A 15884-nucleotide genomic window follows, 5' to 3' on the forward strand; every position below is an offset into this window, starting at 1 on the left:
AAATGTTTTGAAAGTCTCCCTATGAATCAGTAGATGATGTCATTACACAAAATACGAGAATCTCAAACAGTTACGATACTTTGGAGGGCGCTGTATTTACGTTTTTGAAATCCAACGCACGTTTAAGGATGTTCTGATATGATTTGGGACTTACCTTATATGTGAAACTAACTAAGATAATCCCATACAAGCTTGGAATGCTTGAACCATTCTTGAACCGTTTCTAATTGCTTATAATCTATTTCGGTTGTTAGTTAAATGTAATCAGCGAACCCGTAAGTGTCGGATCTGTAGTGATAACGTACCAGAATTCCCTAAAGTATCGCATAAAAACAGATAACGGACCGGAGTGCCCTGAATTCAATGGATTTTGAGGGATAACGGACCGGAGTACCCTAAAGTCAACGGATTTTGAGGGATAACGGACCGGAGTACACTGAAATCAACGGAGTTTGAGGGATAACGGACCAGAGTACCGAAAACTATTGGATCTTGACGGATAACGGACCAGAATTCTCAGATTTGTATGATTTAGGGCCCTCACAAGCAACAAAATTATTTTTTTAAAGATCCCGATTTAGGACTTTATTATTATATTTTTTTTTTTTTTTTTGTGAAAGGTTACAATTTTGCCAAATAGATGAATAAAAAATAAATGGATATATAGGCGATTAACAATAACATCGAATTTTCTCCAGTGCCTAAATTTTCGAAATATCCCAATAAAGGATTAAAATCCAACGACCCCAGAATCCTTCTATCAGATGAAAAATCAGCCAAATTGGGCTACTGAACTCACCAATGTTTCTGTTTTTTTTTTTTTGATAAAAGAGTTGTGTTTGTGATCCTCTTCATTTTTCTTTACCAATTTTTAACTATCCAATTTTATTTAACAAAATGCCTTTCCAAAAGTACACTACCATCGTCATATGGGATTCAGCAAGCACCAACGTTTTGATCGAGTTGTTTTCCGATTACGTTGTAAACGTGGGTGTTATTCGCTCACCTCAAGCAAAGCTGAATTTGAACTAGGCAACGGAAGATGCTTTTAATGCCGGTGACGCTATCAACGGTAGAAGGGACTTTGCAGCGATGAATAACAAGTGGATTCGCCTCTGTGATACGTTCAGAACCAGACGAGACGATGCTAATTCTACTGGTAGTGCACCTCTTCAACACTGGGAGTTTCACGATCTGATGGAACAGGCAACATCGAGAATGCAATAAAACTGTAGTGGAGACTTTGTTGTCGGTAAAGTGTAGAAATATTTGATTCCATAATCATATTCATATCATCATTAAGTCCAAATTAAATTTATTGCGATTCAGCAACTACTGTAACAATTTGAGATAGGTTCATTTTGTTTTCTCTAGAAATAAAAAGTATATCGAAACAATAGAGTCCTTGAAAAATAATAACAGATAGGTTAGCATTTTGATTGAACTTTATATTTTAATCGTTCAAAAAGGGTCATTAAAAAGCAACGTCATTGATTTTGGAAAAAGCTTTCTTTTGGAAGTCTGAAGTAACCTTTCACAAAAAAAAAAAAAAAATAATAAAGTCCTTAATCGGGACCTTTAAAAAAATAATCTTGTTGATTGTGAGGGCCCTTAGGCTGCTGAGATGAAACAAAATATATGGAGATCTTAAATAGGAGATGTACTAATATGGACAAGCTCCGTTTTTTTTTTAAAAAATGTTTTTTTATCAATATTTTTTTCCTAAATTGAATTCTGTCAAAAATAATGTTGCCATATTTTTTATCATTAATCTGCTGGTTTAAAATGAAAAATCTGTTGGCATCGAATATGAAGCCTCCAGAAATAAACGGTCCTAAAATAGACTACTAAAATGCCAAAATACGAAATGAAATTTTATTACTGTTTCCTTACCTTCATTTTTTTAAAATGAACAATCAATACAACAACAACAACCTTATCAATCACCAATTTGTTGAAGTCACACCGAATGGTGTAGCCTATGGTAGCAACCGTCGCATGCTACTACGGCTTCAGAAGAACAGGAGGTTCCTGTCATCGTTCCTGCTGCACCTGCTACTGCTGATGCCACGGATGCTGCTGCCACTATTAAGTTTCAGATACTAGATACAATCGCTCAAACTGGAATTTAGCTAGCACCTTTACTCTGATTGAATTGTATACTGTTTACAAAAAGCGGTTGCAGTCCCATCGCAATCTAGCTGAACGAAATGAATTGTACCGTGCCATGTGGCACTCATTCAAGACCAACAGCAGCACCGAAGGAAGAAAACCTTTGCGTCCATTGAAGTCTAAGGGGTCTGCTCTCTGTCTGACTTTAGACAGCGCAATGATAGGTTGAATACAACTCGTACGGCACCGATTGAAAACTGGGCCTACCATGATGCGTTGGAGAACGCCACCAGTGAGATGCCCACCGTAACCCCAACCACTATGTATACTTCTCTTGCTGGAGAGACGATAGATGATCGTGGTGAAGTTGTAGTGCTAGACGACGAAGAGCCGTCAAAAACGATGGTGCCGAGAAGGGGGTTGCTCGTGGGGCTGCCAGTTGAGGTAGAGCGGTCAACCAAACGATCGAGCATCTGGTAACCTCAATGAACGAGGTTGAGGCACGTCGTTTTGAGCATGGACAGCCGGAGCGTAGAATGTTCTCTGGATATCTTGCTCTTTCGACAACGTTTTTTGGTCAGATGTTGAAGTCCATGGAGAAACGGGACCAGGTGCAGTCTCGCATCGCAGAGTAGATGCAGGCCAGTCTGGATATCTATCGCCAGATGCTGATGGTAATGAGGGGATTTCGGCTTAAGAAACAACAAGGCCACCAGAAACAATGCGTTCTGAAATCGTGGTTACCATTACTCCAACAACACCAGCCACTACTTCCGCCCTGATGTCAATAGGGGGTGCCAAACATTAAAAAAATTATTTCCTTAATTTCTAAAAAACATTCCCGGGAATTTTTCTCCAGTCAAATTCCCTAAACTTTGCGGGAACGATTTTTTGTGCCCGAGATTTTGCGGGCAAGAAAAAGTATTCCCCAGAAATCTCGGGAAAGAATACTCATTTTCTATTCGTTGTTGAGAAGGAAATATGACGTAAAAATGTAACATTTTATTTATTTTATGCTAATCTAAAAGCATCAAATCGCATCTGCGTTTGTATTATAAAGTTTTTCTAAGTTTTTAACTTACCTTTTTTCTCCTTAACTTTCTCTAAAACGTATAGAGTGCATCTGCTTTTCAGTAGTTCCTAACGTGTTTTGTGACATTTTTGAGCATTCATCTCCGACTAGTACAAGTAATATAAAAGGAAATTTATTCATAGCCAGATTTTTTTTATGTGGGGGGGGATTTTTTTTTTTTTTTTGAAGAAAATTTTTCAGTGGAAGTAATATTGGGCCACCGGCTGCGATTTCATAGGCCGGCTCTAAACAGCTTCAGATCAATATTTCAAGCCTTTCAATACATAAATTATTTTTAAAAAGGGTCACGCATCTTAAGAGTATACTTTAATATATATTCTAAATTACAAGTGATTCCACTTATTACATAAAAAAGGTTTAAACTTTTTTACCCTTTTTCAAGGTTGATGATATTGAGCCTCCGGCTGCGATTTCATAGGCTGTCTCTAAACAACTTCAAATCAATATTTCAAGCCTTTCAATAGATATACTAATTTTAAAAAGGGTCACGCATCTTAAGAATATACTTTATAATATATATTTTAAATTACAAGTGGTTCTACTTAGTACATAAAAAAGGTTTAAACTTTTTTATCCTTTTTCAGGGTTTGTGATATTAAGCCTCCGGCTGCGATTTCATAGGCTGTCTCTAAACAACTTCAAATCAATATTTCCAACCTTTCAATAGATAAATTATTTTTAAAAAGGGTCACGCATCTTAAGAATATTTGTTTTAATGTATATTTTAAAATTCAAGTAGTTCTACTAAGTACACAAAAAAGGTTGAAGTTATTTCAAGCCATTGCTAACGATTATATAGTCTGTGCGCGGTTTTTTAAATCGTGAGCACAAACAGTGGGTTATTTCAAAATCCGACCACGGCTAATGATATTAGCGGCAGGTTATTATTGGCTCTAAAACCTTTTTGTACAGGTTGTGACATTTTTTCCCCGCCCCCACCTAAAAAAAAAATGTTGAATCCAGAATCTGTTATGTTTTTTAATTTAATATATGTAGATTCTCATTCTAATCAACATAAAAAACAATCCTAACCTTTCAGATGGGATATTAATTATAAAGAAAATGTGTTTTACCCATCTAAAAATTTGTCTCTGCTTAAATTTTTTTTAGGTACCACCTAAAAGCAGATGCACTCTAATCTAAAATGTCTGATCAAATAAACAGAAACACTGGTGGCGGTCCTTCCAACAACGATTCCGCAGATAAAAGCCTTGATAGAACCAAAACTACACCTGGTCAAATTAAGGCTACGATTGGTTTCTTTGAGAGTAATCAAGACCTTTTTAAGATATATCTTGGTGGACAAAAGTCGTCCGTTCCTTCAGCTGGTAGTCAGATAAAAAAAAGAGAGATCATTGAGAGATTGATTCAGCAACTTCTGGCGGATGACGTAATTCCGTCTTCCTGGAATTTCAAATCGGTTGGAAAACGTTTTGAACGCCAACTCGCAAAGTATCGCAATGTAGAAAGAGATATGAACTCTACCGGTTTTGACTTGACTACAGATGACATTAAACGTGGACTGACCTCCATCGAGATCAAGTGTGAACATTTGTGTATTGGATTTTCTCGTTTGGCTGCTCTGCATGGTGCTAGACCAATCATAACTCCTTATTGTGTGGCTTTCCATGGTGCTCCTGGTGGTACCGAGTACACATACTACAACAGAGTAAGGCCATCATTAGCTGCAATTGTGGCACAAACGTCTGCAGTTTTTGGTGGTCAACAAGAGGCGATTGAAGAGGTCAGTCGATTGTTAGTTCGAAGTGATGCAGCTGAATCTTCAAAAAGAATATCTGCTTCTCTTTCCTCTGGTGCTCCTTTGGCTGCTGATGTTCCTTTGGCTTCTGGTGCTCCTTTGGCTGCTGGTGCTCCTTTGGCTGCTGGTGCTCCTTTGGCTGCTGGTGCTCCTTTGGCTGCTGGTGCTCCTTTGGCTGCTGGTGCTCCTTTGGCTGCTGGTGCTCCTTTGGCTGCTGGTGCTCCTTTGGCTGCTGGTGCTCCTTTGGCTGCTGGTGCTCCTTTGGCTGCTCGTGCTCCTTTGGCTGCTGGTGCTTCGCTTTCCTCTGGTGCTCCTTTTGCTGCTAGGTCTTTGTCTGCTGCACCTGTGTCTACTGAGCGTTCTTCCTCTTTCCCTTTTTCTTCTGTTGGGCCATTCTCAAACGAACCTCTCTCTTTCCCTCGTCCTGCTTTTGGTGAAGCTTCGTCTGGGCAGCCGTCATCTGTAGAAGTACCAGCTACCAATGTAGCTTCTTCTCGTCTGTTGGCTCCATCTAATACCACCTTAAGTCGAAAAGAACTGACAAAACTATTAAAATTTATTGAACTGAAAACACTGGAAGGGGGGTAGTTTAAGTAAAATTTACACTGACAATATTAATGAATTTCAATGCTATTCTCATCACATTCAGTTCAATGCGTTAACTTATTTAAACAGACAGAATTTATTGTATTCAGTTCATAGATTTCAACGTATTTTTAATATTATTCAAATCATTTATTCATTCAAATTTTTTTGGGGTAAAATGATACTTTTTTATTATTATTATTTTTGTCGAAATACTTTATTCAAATCACAATGATGAACAACAAAGCTGAATTTACTCAGTACCTTAAATACTATTTAGCACTAAGATTCCTACTATACATTATGCTTACCTTCTTTATTCTGGTTTTTCTAAAAAAAAAACTAATTGTCATTACCCGTACTCTCCTGTATAGAAACATATTATTAAAAGATACATTAACTAAATCAACATTTGCTTAATACCTGTTGTTGCTCTTGTTGATCATTCTCTTGCTCTTCAGTTTCTGTTGATGAGCTACATAATTACAATGCATTAGTTACGTATTTAAAACATGTATTAGGACATTATACCTCATGTATTTCTCCTTGTTCTGGTAACACCTTTTAACTAGATATAACGCGACCCAATCCTCTTCGCAAAGTGATAAATCCACGTCCATTTCTAATACTCTTGCGTTTAAAATATCAATGATCTCTCGACGATAACATGGTAGAACTTGACTCCACGACGGAGGATGGTTTTTGTAAGTAACGCTTATGAGTGACTTCACCCTATAATATGCACAGCTTCTTATGGTTTCATAAATATGAGCAGTATCTTGTACGTCCGGGTTCAGTAGGGATAGAGCTTGCAATATGTCACGTTTTAACAATTTGCGTTTTTTCAACTTTCCATCTGGCCCTGTCACTGTTGGTACTGGTATTTTACTTCGGCTTTCCCTTGCTGTCGCATTACTGGTTAAGTTTTCAGTTTCATGATTACTAGTCATCTGTTTTTGCATGGCTTCCAATCCATTTGTGTTTTGGCGCAACATCTCCTGAATCTGACAAAAATCTTGTTGCAAAGCGATTACCATCTCATTATTCTTGACCAATATGTTTTCCAACGAGCTTATCTTTTCTAAGACTTCCGAATCTTTGGATTTTTTGGGTGGCATCTGTTTTTTTTTTGGAACACGAAATAAGAGGTTTTATAAATCAAACAAAAAATTTTTTTTTTAAACCTAATGTGACTGCTAAATCTTGTTGGCGGATCACCTTAAGTTTTACATTCATAAAATAAAATACGTTTCACTTTATTCCCAAGTTGTCAATGCCATTTGAATGTAAAATCTGCTATAAACAAGTGCGGGACGAAAACCGTGCAGTTCATTTCCGTGAACATGAAAAAAAAAGAAGCGAGGAAGAAATAAATATTATACATAGCCGCATCAAGGCTGGGCGTTTGAAGCGAAAGCGAGTGTCTTCTGAAAGTGTTCACCAGTCTGGGGAAGCATCCGTGACAATCACGACGACACCAACGCCAGCAACAAAAACAACAACAACAACAGCATTACCAACAAAAAAACCAACAACAATTACATCGGCAGAAATAACAGGGCAATGCATAAGTAGAACAGTAACAGAAGAAACATTATCCGCAGCACCACAAACTGTAAACCATGAGAATAACGGAATTGATACCTTGCAATCCTTTGACTTTGATGATAGCAATTTTGAGGCTAATGAGAATCAAGAGGAAGGAGGATATGAAGAAGAATTAGTCTATTTGTATTCAGATAGTACAACTTTCACGGTTACAGACCCTAAAAGAAATCGTCTTGGTGTTGACCAAAAGAATCATGAACTTTACAAAATTTTTGAAGACGATAATATTAAACAGGGCACAATTGACAAAATTATTGCTTGGTACAATAATCAAAAGAGCAAAGGTAAGCAGAAATTGTAAAGCAAAATTGGACACTTCTCTTATAGCTTTTTTAACAGATCAGACCCCTCTTCTTTCGTACAAATCGTACAAAACAAAGGTCAAGCATGATGCACCATTCCGACCACTAGATCTTGAAACGTGTATAAACGCTTGCTACGTATTTCCGGATAAAAGTGAACTCGTGTGTCCTGAGTGCCATGAGCAAAGGTACACATTATACAATTCCACTTCTAAGCCAAGACGAACCACAAAGCAGCTGCGGATTGCACCTCAATTGGCGTCGTTGTTCACCAACTCAGATTTTCTAAAACAGTGCGAGAAACCTATCACCAGTATCATCAAAGGATCCTATATAAATCAGCTTCAGGAACAAGGCCTTTTCCAAGGAAAATATGATATTGCCTTGATCTTATTCAATGATGGTTTCCAGACACTGAACAAAGGAGGCGTAAAATTAAATACAATTCATCTTCAAATTTTAAATCTTCCAGAGACTGAGAGGTAATTGGATAGATCTACAAATTTTCTGTCTCTAACTGATAAAGACTTAAAATAGAGTTAAAAAGGAGAATATCATTGACATTGGATTTGCTCCAAAGACAAGCAACCTCACAAGCTATTTACGTTTTGCAGTCGCGGAATTAGAAGAATTAGCTATCAGAGGCATGACGGTTCACGTTAATGAGACTACATACAATCTCAAAGTATATCTTCTTGGGTCCTTTGGAGATATTCCATCAGTAGCAGAAGTAAACTATCTAAGTGGACACTCGTCATACTGGCCATGCCGGTTTTGTACTATAAAGTCCACTCGAATGAAGTATCGCATGTGTTTTGGAACCCCCGCAAATAAGACTGAAGAGCCACTTAGACTTCGAACGATTGATGAATATAAACAAGGTGATCCAAATCGTGGAATCAAGCAGCCATCTATTTTTGGAAGATTGCCATCATTTCAAAGCATTTATTTTCTGGGAATCGATGAATTTCATTTATTTGGATTGAATATCAGCACCAAAATTCGAGACTTCCTACAGTCTACTGAAAATGGTATATTGCGTTTGGCCAAGAAATACTATGAAATGCTCGGCAATAATATTTCGGATGAAGGAAGATACCTACCAAACATCTTCGAAGGCGAGCTTAAGGATGTGTTCAAGAATACCGGTCGTATCAGAGGTGTTGATTATATGATGTTTTTGAAGTACGTAGTTCCAACTCTTGTTGTAGAACAACTCGAATATCAGCAAAAGCAATGCCGTGCCATAGACCAAAAAGACACCGAGGCATTAAATACGGCCATCAAAGCGTTACAACAAATATCATTAGTATGTTCCATTGCCACCCAATATGAAATAACCGATCGTGAACTTGAAGAAATCGACAAAAATATAGACTCATGGCTATCATTTTTTCGGGACAATCTACCTGTTGAGCAGTTCAACATAAATCAACATTATCTCACTCATATCACAAGTATTATAAGAGCAATGGGACCTCTGCGACAAATTAGCTGCAGAAGTATGGAGCGACGAATCCAGAGAATGAAGAAAAAAATTAAAAGTACCCGCTTGCCTGAAAAAAACGCTGAGAATATATTTATACATGATGCTTATAACAATTATCACAAAAGAAGTTTGGGCACTGATGTTTATAATGAATTGATGCATCCGTTCGGCAAATTCGATATTATTTCTGACGTAGACAAGTTCCAAAAGTATAATCTGTTGCTATTGTTATCACGAAAGTTGAAGACAGCATCATCAAATATTTCCAAGGAAGTCGCTTGTGCAGAAAGATTGGTTTTTTCTGAGAAATATAGATCATTTGATAGTTCGATTCTCGTTGCACATAAAAAACGTCGATTATGTCAATATGCAGTTGTGAAATCAAATGAGGCTGATAGACCATATATTGGAAAAGTGCTTATGATTTTTGAGCATGTTCATTATCAAATAACAAAGAGACTTGCACTTATACACATATACCAAAACGTTTCTGTGGGGTTAACGGGCATTCCATATTGCAATATTAGCGAAAGATGTAATAGCCACGAGATTAACCCATGTACAGTTCTAGAAGTAGTAGATGTTGAAGACCTTCTATGTACGGCAGGCGGATTAACCTCGAATTTAGAGAATATGAACAGGATATATTTCTTTTGGCCCGAAATGAGAAGAATAGATTTGCAAATAGGCGAATATGATTACTTTTCCAGCTACGCAGAGTTAAGCTTTCCATAGGTTTATTTATTTTTTCTCTTTTTTAAAATAAAGTGTTTAAGATTAAAAAGTGTCGTATTAATAAACTTCAGTGAAGCTTTTTATAAGATTAAATTATGCTGAAGTTTTTATTAAAATCAGCATCCCCGTCAACTTATTAACTTCCTGCCTTAAATCAATTAAAATAGTGTTAGCGGGAGCTGAACTATTCAACGCTTTCAGTGACCTTTTAATGGCAGTTACAATAGTCATGAAATCCATAATTTTTTGTTGAATAATTCCTGAACATCAAACATTAAATTAACGACTTTTTTGATTCATTCAGTTCTCCGATTGTTTTTTAAGTGTTTTTTCAGAATATTTTCAGAGTTTAATAGTATTTTAAGACTTTTTGGGCTTAATGTGTACCCAGCCATCAAGTCGCACACCATTATTTGAATCATCATCAGAGAATAATTTGTTCGATTCCTTTTCTTTTGATGATGCTGGGTCGTATCATGCTGTGGACCATGACAACAATGTCAAAAGTGGTAGTGCTGCTCGTGCTGGTGGTGGCGTTGCTGCTGGTGTTGCTGGTGGTGCTCGTGCTGGTGGTAGTGGTGGTCGTGTTGGTGCGGGTGCTGGTGTTGGTGGTCGTGGTTGTGCTCGTGGTCGTGCTCGTGGTCTTGCTCGTGGTCGTGGTCGTGGAGGTGTTAGTCGCGCTGGTACCGTTCAGCCTGAAATGCCAACGGCTGATCGCATCCGTGTTGGTCCCGATCACGCCATGAGCAACAAGAGGATCAAAAGAGACTTTTCATCTGAGTATCGCGAGGCTCAGTTGAGAAGGGACGACGTATTGAGGGAAAATAGTCAGAGGGAGTTCAATTTGGGTATATCTTAATTGCTTGTTACTTGTCCGACAACGAACGCCTTCAATACATCGTCATTTACGGAAATTACCAGACATCCGGCTGTTTTCGTAGATCTCTGAGGGATCCTGTCGAAGCTGATGATGTATATGATGATAAAGAGTATCTTTACAATCTTGATAAAGATGAAGATGAGCACGACGACGGTAATCCTTCAACAGATGTAGATTAATATTTTTTTCTTTTTAAATAAAGTTTTTTTTTCCTCTTACAAATATATTTATATTCATTGTTCAGAAACCTTGACAGCAAGGACGCAATCCAATCCTTTCAACACAAAGGCACATTATATCAACTCAGTTGGTTTATTCATTATCATATCCGAAATGTACTGCATAATCTACTAAAACTACTTCAGCAGCGGAATTCCTCCAAGTATTCAATATACGGCTGGAAACACTGTTGACGTTGTCAAATGACTCCAGCAACACCAGGTCTAATCTCGACTGCCCGACGTCAACATCCTCATAAAAATCACCGTCAAAATTGTCATTTTCCAAGATCAAATAGTTGTGCAAAAGACTGCATACATGTACCAATTCATGTATTCTCATGATATCCTCCTCACAATTGATCTGAATCGGAATGTTCTTCAAGATTCTCTATCTTCCCTTTAATACACCAATGGTATTTTCAACAGCAACTCGGGCGGAAGAGTGAACCTTGTTGAAGTTTTCGCACTTCACCGAACTTACCACCTGGGGTCTTCTGTAAGGAGTAAGCACAAATGGATGAAGAGCATATCCGGAATCACCGAGAACGTACTCATGCCTTGGAGCATCGCCACATGTGAAATACTTAGCTTCTCTATTAATCATGAAGCTAGCATGCTCTACACATGTGGCATCTCACATCGATCCTGCTTCTCCTGATTGGAACCCCAAAATGATCTTTCTTTCATCACAAACAACCTGACAGTTCACAGAATAGAACCCCTTTCTATTGTAATAGGATTCGGGGCAGTCGGTAGGCTTTTGAGAAAGGCGAAAATGGGTGCCATCGATGTATCCAGTACAATTACGAAAAAAGTGCTGCTTTTTGATGGCTTCAGCTGCTCTTTCTCTTTGTTCCTTGTTAGGCCGGCTCATCAAGTGTTTAAGGTTTTCGGTGATTGCCTTAAAACAGCGGTTGGTGTAGTCAGTGACAGAGCCTTTGCTGATTCCAAACAAAGTTGCAATCTGCTCAATGATGTTACCAGTTCCATCGTGACTTAATCGTCTCTAGGTTACTGCAAGTTGAACGTGAACATCCCTTTGAGGAATGAAACTCTGGTTGTTGAAGACTGCGTGACCTTCAATCAAGCGAAGGAGCTTTAAGAACGAGTCCTTATTCATTCTACAAATCTTAACAAATTCTTCGTCATTCCACTCGAGGAAATACTCGCGATACTGGTCCAGTTTAGGAATGCCAGGTCCACTTTTGAGAACACGTTCCGTTTCTAATCCACTCAAGAGTTCGTGCATCTCTTCCGCTTCTTCTTCATTTTCATTGATAACATTGTGCTTGAGCAAAGACTTCATCTCATTCAAAGTTTGTTGTCTAGTAAATTGTTTGGGCATTTTAAAAGTTGAAAATAAAAGATAATATTTATAAAAAATGGTTTAAAGTGAAAAGGGGAAGCTAGAGCTGTATTTGGCTTATGACGAGTTTTCCCAGCCTAAAAAGATTCCCGGAACTTCGAAATAAAATTCCCGCGATTTTTGAAAAAATTTAATGTTTGGCACCCCCTAATGGCTACCGATGTCTAGACCCCAAGACTAGAACCATTCGATAGCTCTCATTTTTTACATCTAAATCAAGAAATGGTATGTGCATCCAAATCAAATTGCTTGTCGCTAATTTAATTTTCTTCTATTGTCTCGGTCCCTTTCTTTCTCTCTCTGCTTTCTTCTTCTTCTTCTGATAGCGTACTTGCTTTTATCGTTCCCTATTTCGTCCGGTGTTCTCTGCCGCTGCTTCTTTTGCCGCCCATGCTTCTATGGCTTCTTCGTCTGCGGCTTCTATTGCGGCTCCTCCTGCTCCTCTGCCAGCAGCTCCTCCAGCGGCGCCTCCTGCGGCTTCCTTTGTGTCTGCTTCTCCTATGGCTTCTCCTGCGTCTACCCTTGCGGCTTCTCCTGTGGCTTCTCCTGTGGCTCCTGGTACGACTCCTCCTGCGGCTACTCCCGCGCCCTTGTCTGCGGCTCCTTCTGCGGCGCTCTTTGGGGCGACTTCCCCTGCGGCTTCTCCTGCGGCTCCCTTTGTGGCGGCCCCTCCCCCTGACTTTTTCGCCCGTCAGTATGAAGGTAAGTTTGTCACCATAGTAATGGTTACTCGATAAAAGTAACCTGCATCTATGTAATGTTGTATCTCTCTCTAATTGGTGACCGTTCTCGACGTGTTCCTGTTGGTATTGTACACGCAATCACAACCACCACAAATGCCATTCGATTCCCTTTGCTCGTGTTGCTAGAGGGCAGTTGGAGTTAAATACGGTCGTAAGGGAGTATATTTTCTTACAAGGAAACATGGCCGCATCACAGGTTCGAAACCTTCTTCTGGCTTTGATCCCTTTTTTAATGAATGATGGGGTGCTCACCGTGCGCCAACCTGCTTGTAAGTTGTTCAATGATGTTTTCAAAATCATCTTAACTTGTTTATCTTTATCAAACAAAAATGTAGTGCTTCACTCACCCAACCCAACACGTTCTGAGTTAGAATCACTCCGACTCGCGTTGAAACTTGGAGCCTTTATTGCTCCGATTGTAGAGGACGCAGTTCTTACCGCTTTGCTGTTGGTGGACTTGTTCCCTCCATCCAAATTACAACAGGCAAGAGCAGCAGTCCTTGCGGATTTTAAAGTTTTTTACAGGTTTAAACCTGCGTGAGTTATTCCAAAATCAACGGGTGCCTTCAGTTCTAGCTTTCGGTGTCGAAACACCGTGGGACTTCTACAATCAGTTTTTTTAAAACAAAAATAAAACATTTTTTTTGTTGACGACATTTATAGTACAGAGAGTGAGAGAGTGAGTGAGTGACAATGAGAAAGATCTTGAGCTAGGTACCAGATTCTCTAACCTGAAAACCGATTGTTTTGAACACAGTGTTGTGTTTACAGGTAAGTAAAATTATAAGGCAGTATATAAGTAAAATGAGACTGTTTATAAGATTGTCTTTATTATGAAATAAAATGAACAAGTATTTTTATAAAAATGACTAGAGTGCATCTTCACTGTAATGTGCCAATACGTAATCTGTGACATTTTTTAGCATTCATCTCCGGCTAGTACAAAGTAATATAAAAGGAAATTTATTCATAGCCAGATTTTGTTAATGTGGGGAGGTTTACTTTATTTTTTTTGTGAAGAAAATTTTTAGAAAGGTACCAAATTTCTAAATTCACATTTCTATTTGTCCTTTTTAAAGCTCCCGTGAAGTAATACGCTCAAAAACAGTAACCTTTTTGATGCGTTTGTAATTTTAAAGAACGTTCCATCTAATATTACTGAAGTAAACAAAGTTTTCATGTTGTAGACGTTCTTACTTAATGTATATCTACGATTTCGTACATCTTTTTTGTGTTTTACACTTCACCATATTTGATCTCAGTTTAGATTTAACGGGTTGTGGCACTGAGTACTTTATCTAACGAATACGACCCTTCAAATACATAAATTAAAATAAACAACTAGTTGGATCTATTTTCCAAATACTCTAAATTATATCTTTTAAATATGAAGCGTTTCTACTTAGTACATAAAGTTTGTTTAATCCTTTTTGTGCCATACAAGGTCGATCATATTTGATCTCAGACTATGATTTAACGGATTGTGGCACTGAGTACTTTATCCAACAAATACGATCCTTCAAATACATAAATTATTTATACAACTTGTTGGATCTATTTCGAAAATACTCTAAATGATATCTTCTTAATATGAACCGTTTCTACTTAGTACATAAAGTTTGGTTTATCATTTTTGTTGTCTCACAGGGTTGACGATAAATGTCCTAAGACTTTGATTTAATAGGCTGCAATACTACGCATGCGGGTACTCAAATTGAGATTACAGGCAGTAAACATTTCATGGTCCGAAAGCGGGATATAATATAAGCGGGACAATACTATTGGTCAGAAAAGAAAAATTTAAAATTTTGAACCTGCTTGTGACAAATATTTTCCCCCACACCTAAAATCGAGTTGTAAAAATATCGGACCCACTTTTTTTTTTAAAATAAAAAGTTCATATTCTCATTTTAATCATGATTAAAATGATGTAGGTCCAAAAATATTGGACCTGAATTATGAGGAAAGTGTGGTGGTCCAATTTTAACGTTTCTCTCTGCTTAATTTTTTTTTTGGCACATTGAAGTCCAGATGCACTCTATCTGCTGTGCCACTATCTTTAGTGTATCTTTGAAGTTGTTATCATTTTCCCAGTGTGTATCCTGTTACCTTTAACTGCTTATTTTTTAGATATGTTACACTTGGAATTACTGTCATCTTAGACACATTGTCCTTCCATAACTTCAGTAGGCCTTAGTCAATGTGTTCTTGTAACCTTGTGATATGATAGTACTAACTATCTATATTGGGTAATTGATTCCTTCATCATTCTTAATGTATTGATGTCATAGATATGAATTTATTTAATATAGCAATAGTATAGCAGACCACCACACACAGAATCTCTGACCTGATAAGGGAATTGTTATTTTCACCCCCTCCATTTCTTTTGGTCTTTTTGGACCTAGGAAACTGCGGATTTGATTTCACTTATATTTTGACATTTCGGCGGGACTGCTCTGTCAAAGCATGAATAAATTGTACCTTTCTACTTTCATCCCAATCCCGTTACGTTTGTTTTAACTTTTTATTGTTTCAATGTCTTTATCAAACGAAAACACCTCTCACCTTTCTGACAATGATTTTCAGGGGCCCCTTCCCTTTCGAATCAGAAGAAATTTTGAAAGCGTCAACGATGTAGATGATCTTAACAATGATCTCGACAATGATCTCGACGAAGATCTCGAGGACGAAACCTTCGACGTTTCGTCTACTTCTGCCCCTTCTCAACTTGAGTTTAGCTATAACAAAACTCTCAAAAAGTATGTGATCGATCATTGCAAGGACAACGGCTACCTTGATTCTTTGGGCGGTTCTCGTTACTACAGTGCATCTATTTTACAATGAACAATTTTTGGCTCCGATTTTTCAAAAAAAATAAAAACTCTATCTCCTCGATGAATTCAACAGGTATCCAAATCCGGCTCTATTACATTCTTTATTAGAGAGTTCTCCACAAACTAATAGAGCCGGATTTTTTTTTCACACAAA

The 15884-nt window shown here is 37.9% G+C and overlaps 3 protein-coding genes across 3 annotated transcripts; all 3 read left to right on the plus strand.

Moving 5' to 3' along the window:
* Nucleotides 1-594: 594 nt before the first annotated feature.
* On the plus strand, nt 595-1227 carry EV154DRAFT_602046 (uncharacterized protein; the record flags this gene model as incomplete). Its single annotated transcript, XM_051607269.1, has 2 exons — nt 595-981; nt 1033-1227. The coding sequence occupies exons 1-2, from the start codon at nt 898-900 to the stop codon at nt 1225-1227; spliced, it is 279 nt and encodes a 92-aa protein (XP_051458339.1). The 5' UTR covers nt 595-897.
* Nucleotides 1228-1908: 681 nt separating this feature from the next.
* Nucleotides 1909-2747, plus strand: EV154DRAFT_562766 (uncharacterized protein; the record flags this gene model as incomplete). The annotated part of the gene is made up of 4 exons (XM_051605742.1): nt 1909-1984; nt 2017-2092; nt 2322-2556; nt 2607-2747. 4 exons carry the CDS (start codon nt 1909-1911, stop codon nt 2745-2747), a joined length of 528 nt encoding a protein of 175 aa, XP_051458340.1.
* A 1602-nt stretch (nt 2748-4349) lies between these two features.
* Nucleotides 4350-5552, plus strand: EV154DRAFT_587173 (uncharacterized protein; the record flags this gene model as incomplete). Its single annotated transcript, XM_051606798.1, has 1 exon — nt 4350-5552. One exon carries the CDS (start codon nt 4350-4352, stop codon nt 5550-5552), a length of 1203 nt encoding a protein of 400 aa, XP_051458341.1.
* Between the last annotated feature and the right edge of the window lie 10332 nt (nt 5553-15884).

The sequence above is a fragment of the Mucor mucedo genome, assembly GCF_025094135.1.
Source record: "Mucor mucedo strain NRRL 3635 chromosome Unknown EV154scaffold_38, whole genome shotgun sequence".
Classification (NCBI taxonomy): domain Eukaryota; kingdom Fungi; phylum Mucoromycota; class Mucoromycetes; order Mucorales; family Mucoraceae; genus Mucor; species Mucor mucedo.